Below are 4,355 nucleotides of genomic sequence, written 5' to 3' on the forward strand. Positions count from 1 at the left end.
AGAAATTAAATTTTTTAATTGAGATGAATACTAACTTTAGTCACTTTTAATGCCCCATCCACGGGTCTAGGCCAAAATAGCGAAACAATTTACTGCGAATGTAAAAATCGCGAATTGATAATAGCGTAAATAAAAACAGCGAATTTTAAAATAAGCGATCATGCATAATAACGAAACTTAAAATTAGAGCAGTATAATGCTGGAGAACAACCACAGAAAAAAAAAAGTACAAGGACTGTAATAAAAGAATTCATGCATTCGTTACAAATTATAATACTAATGAGAATAAGAACTTCATAATAGGTATAGCATATAATTTGTCACTGAATGTCTAGATATAATTATATTTAAATTGAATATATGTATTTTATTTAAAATTATTATTATTACTACTGTAAATACTTATTATTAGAATTTAACGATATTATAATTTTTAATCGAAATAAATTTTATTCAAATTTTTATCGGACAGATGTTTCTCTCTCCGCTATTATGTATTTTCAGACAATTGTTTGAGAAACTAATTGTACACAGACTTCGCATGCATCTGGGAGAAACCGGGCAACAGACGGACAACCAGTATGGATTCTAACCGGGAAAATCAACGACAGGTAAAATATCGCACCAAGCAAAGAAGGATTGGTGGAAATTTGCTACGACTCGGGCGCTTGGGACGTTTTCGGGAGAAAGTCCACATTACGCAGAGGCAATGAGGGTAGCCGGGGGTATATTGGAGGACGTCTCCAAACAGCCAAATCGCAAAACGGAATCGGTGGGCAACAACAGTTTCCAGTAACCATTGAAGATCTATTAAAATATTATCCAACATGTCCCCCCGACGCTTTTCCTAATATAAAAGAATTTGTATTAAATCCAATTTTGAACAAATTAGACGAAAATGATAGGTGTGTACGCTTAGCTTTACGTAATTGGTGTATAATATTACGGGATTGGGATATGTTTGATTTTAACACTTATTATCATACCACTGGGGTCACGCCATATTTTAACGGATACGCTCGTAGTTCAACAAATATTTATTTTACAGTTGAAAAATCATTAATCATAGCTAACGAATTATTATTGTATCAATTTAACAACGATAAAACAGATGTATTTAATTTTTTACAATTGCTTTATAATGTTGTTGACAAAAAAAATCCGAAACTCAATTCTATATGCATTCATAGTCCTCCTTCCGCTGGTAAAAATTATTTTTTTGACGCAGTGGCGTCATATTTCATTAATTACGGTATGTTCGGCACTGCTAACAAAAATAATAATTTTAATTGGGCTGACGGCGCGGGTAAAAGAATCGTAATTTGGAACGAACCAAATTACGAACAACATCATTTGGAAAAAATGAAAGAATTACTGGGGGGTGATACTACGAGAGTACATGTTAAATATAAAAACGATCAACCACTGCAAGGTCCACCTATTATTTTACTTACTAATAATTATTTATCAATATGTAATGATCCATTATTTGCCGACCGATTGCGTACTTTTAAGTGGCAAGCGGCGCCGTTTTTAAAACAATACGATAAAAAATTAAATCCATTGTTTTTTTTTAAATTACTAACGATGTGGAAAGTAATAGAGTCTAATATTATAATTGTATAAACATATTTTTTTTTATTATTATTTTTTATTATATATATATATAACAAACAACAATATGTACTTTGATACCAATTTATTTCACATTCATAATATAATAAACATATTTAAATTGATATCATGTTTGCTTTACATTATTTTTTTTATGTATATATTATAAATTATGTGTTACGGCTACGTGAGGTTGACTCTGTTGACCCCGTTGTTACTGTCGTGTTGATAGGAGTGACGTATCTATTATCGTAAGACGATAAATTTTCGTGGAAATAATAATCGTCTGTGGAATTAAACGTGTACAACGTATTTTCTGGTAAAACGTGTGGTTCATCGAAATGCGTAAAGTGATTTGGAAATCCAATTAATGCTACTTCCATTTCCGTAAAAATGTCCCACGTACATTCTACATCAGTATAATCTTGAGGTATTACACTATTAGTGGTAGTCGTCATTTTGTGAACCGGATATATACCTATATGTATACTAGGTTGCATTGTATCGCCTTGTGTCGAATCCAGGCCATGTTGCGTATATTATTGCGACATTTCAATAAGCGCATAATATCTGTTTAAATTTTTAAACATACGATTAAAATTTTTAGGATTTAATTCGGCGAGTTCCGACGAAGTATGTTTTTCTGTATTTTTATCCATTTGCAAAATAGAAATACGATTTATAGCTCCTTGTTGCATTGTAGTCAAACCGAAGGACTTGATGGCAGGATCACCGTTGTTGAACAGACCGTTGAACTTGTTTGTCCATGGTGCCGTTAAATATGAGATTTTCGGTGTATAATTATAATTATATATTGTTTTGCCGATGACCGAACTGGCGTCCAATTTAGTTATAAATTCATTTATTTTCGGCCAGCCCACTGATCCGTTTAATGCTTTACTGGCAACCATGCAATAATAATTATTATTAAAAATTGGCATATTACAATACGATGCAGGTATAATTTCCGTATCTGGTGCGTTATTCGTCGATCCGTACATATATTTTGATATTTCTGTGTGAAACGATTCGTCAATTGTAGCTGCGCCAACTGGTATCATACCGGATTTTTGTGACGAAAAATTTAATTTTTTATTTAATCCTCTTGTATGTTTATTTAATGACAACGCTATACATGCGAATTTATTTTGATTTAACGTGGCCAACGTCGTTGTACTTGCGTTTGTTTCGAAAGCTGTTCTTGGATTACGCATGACAATACGTACGGTTAAATTTTTTACGTACGTACCGCGTGGTAACATTTTAAATTCTGAATGGTTAAGATAAAAATAAGGTTTGTCTACGGGTAAATTCATTAAAGAAGTAGTTCCAAAAACGCAGTTATTGTCGTTAGGGTGTTTAATAGGAACCCAGGCCAATCCATATGATATAAATGTATGATTTTTTCTAAATACCAATCGACATCCTCCTTGGTTATTAATCGGCCTAGGTATAACAGCGTTTTCAGTACTAGGATACCCAGTATCTGCGTCCATAGCTGAATCATCCCCCGTACCAGGAAACGACGTACCCGATTTGAATTTCTTCGCTGCGCACACTGATGAACTATCGGCTCCACGTTTGGCACCCGCGGAAACATTGGACATGTTATCTTGCTCGGTTGACGTTGAAAAATTTGTCGATTGCGAAAAAGACGAATACGAATCGCTTATGTCCTCTTCGTTTTCTTCTGTTGTCGTTGAACCGTCTAACGGCGGACTAGGTATTGTGTCGTCGGATGCGATCGAAGTGTCGACTCCTCCACCCAAAATGTACAAAGGTAAATTACGACGTGAACGGCCAATATTATATTGCCTAATGGCATATTGTTTTTGACTGGAATTTAAAGAATTCCAATTAGGTCTTTCTGGTGGAGGAGGACCTTGGTATCGAAAAGACATTTTACGTACCTTTTTTGCGGGACAGCTTTTTTGTGAACCAATCTATCGGTGTCTTTCCGTCAACTGGTTGTGGGTATATGTTCAAATGTATACTATCTTCAAATGTTCTTTTTAATACCAATCCAACTTGAGTAGCAACGTCACCAAGCCAATTGTCATGTGTCCAGGTGTTGTCACTATTTATTATAGCTTTGATATCGGATTTTCGAACGTCGTTAATATCTATATCTTTTTGAGTTGACAAATTATGATATTCAACGTCGTGTTCTAATGTTATCCAATCCTGTTTACTCTGTGGTAAATTATTTGCATTAAAAAAATTATTAACGTCAGAAACACGATTACCGGGACCAGTAAAATCACTACCGAACCATGTTACTCCGCCGTTAGGAAACATACTAAATGAAATTTATATTAACATCCAGTTTTTATATTAAAATAAAAATGATATATATATGTATACGCGTGAAAAATCGAGCTTGGTGCTTGCCCGAAATATAAATGTACATTTATATTTCCGACGACTACGACTACGACGACAGGGGGGGGACCCACCGCGTCCACAACCCAGTCATATACAAGCCATGGCTATGCCTTCGGCAGCCGGCGTATGACATTATATTTGTTCGAACACGGCTGAACTTCCCGCCGAATCTACCAAAGTCCAAAGGCTTTACAAGTCTCATGTTCGGCGCGGAATGTTCGCGATGAGTCGTTCCCCCTCCACGGCGTCCACACGCCGGCCGGCGTCCACGGCTCCCGTGCCAAGGACGTTTTTTGTGGTTGTCTTTTTCCTACGCTCGAGCCTGGCGGATCACGTACCGCCGGTTCGCGTGGCTT

General features: G+C 35.7%; 1 protein-coding gene across 1 annotated transcript; it reads right to left on the minus strand.

The window, feature by feature from the left end:
* Positions 1-1,784: 1,784 nt before the first annotated feature.
* LOC111028942 lies at positions 1,785-2,930 on the minus strand. The gene is made up of 3 exons (XM_022307741.1): positions 2,750-2,930; positions 2,207-2,665; positions 1,785-2,146 (listed from the first exon to the last, which is right to left on the minus strand). Exons 1-3 carry the CDS (start codon positions 2,928-2,930, stop codon positions 1,785-1,787), a joined length of 1,002 nt encoding a protein of 333 aa, XP_022163433.1.
* Between the last annotated feature and the right edge of the window lie 1,425 nt (positions 2,931-4,355).

The sequence above is a fragment of the Myzus persicae genome, unplaced genomic scaffold (assembly GCF_001856785.1).
Source record: "Myzus persicae strain clone G006 unplaced genomic scaffold, MPER_G0061.0, whole genome shotgun sequence".
Lineage (NCBI taxonomy): Eukaryota > Metazoa > Arthropoda > Insecta > Hemiptera > Aphididae > Myzus > Myzus persicae.

Excerpts from the sequence above, each read along its gene's own strand:
- LOC111028942 (XM_022307741.1), bottom strand. The coding sequence starts at position 2,930 with ATGAATTTACCCGTAGACAAACCTTATTTTTATCTTAACCATTCAGAA. Across the intron at positions 2,666-2,749 it reads AAATCAAAATAAATTCGCAT|TTGGCGCAGCTACAATTGAC; the intron begins GTATAGCGTTGT and ends GTATGATACCAG. Across the intron at positions 2,147-2,206 it reads AAATCCTAAAAATTTTAATC|AACATGGCCTGGATTCGACA; the intron begins GTATGTTTAAAA and ends AATAATATACGC.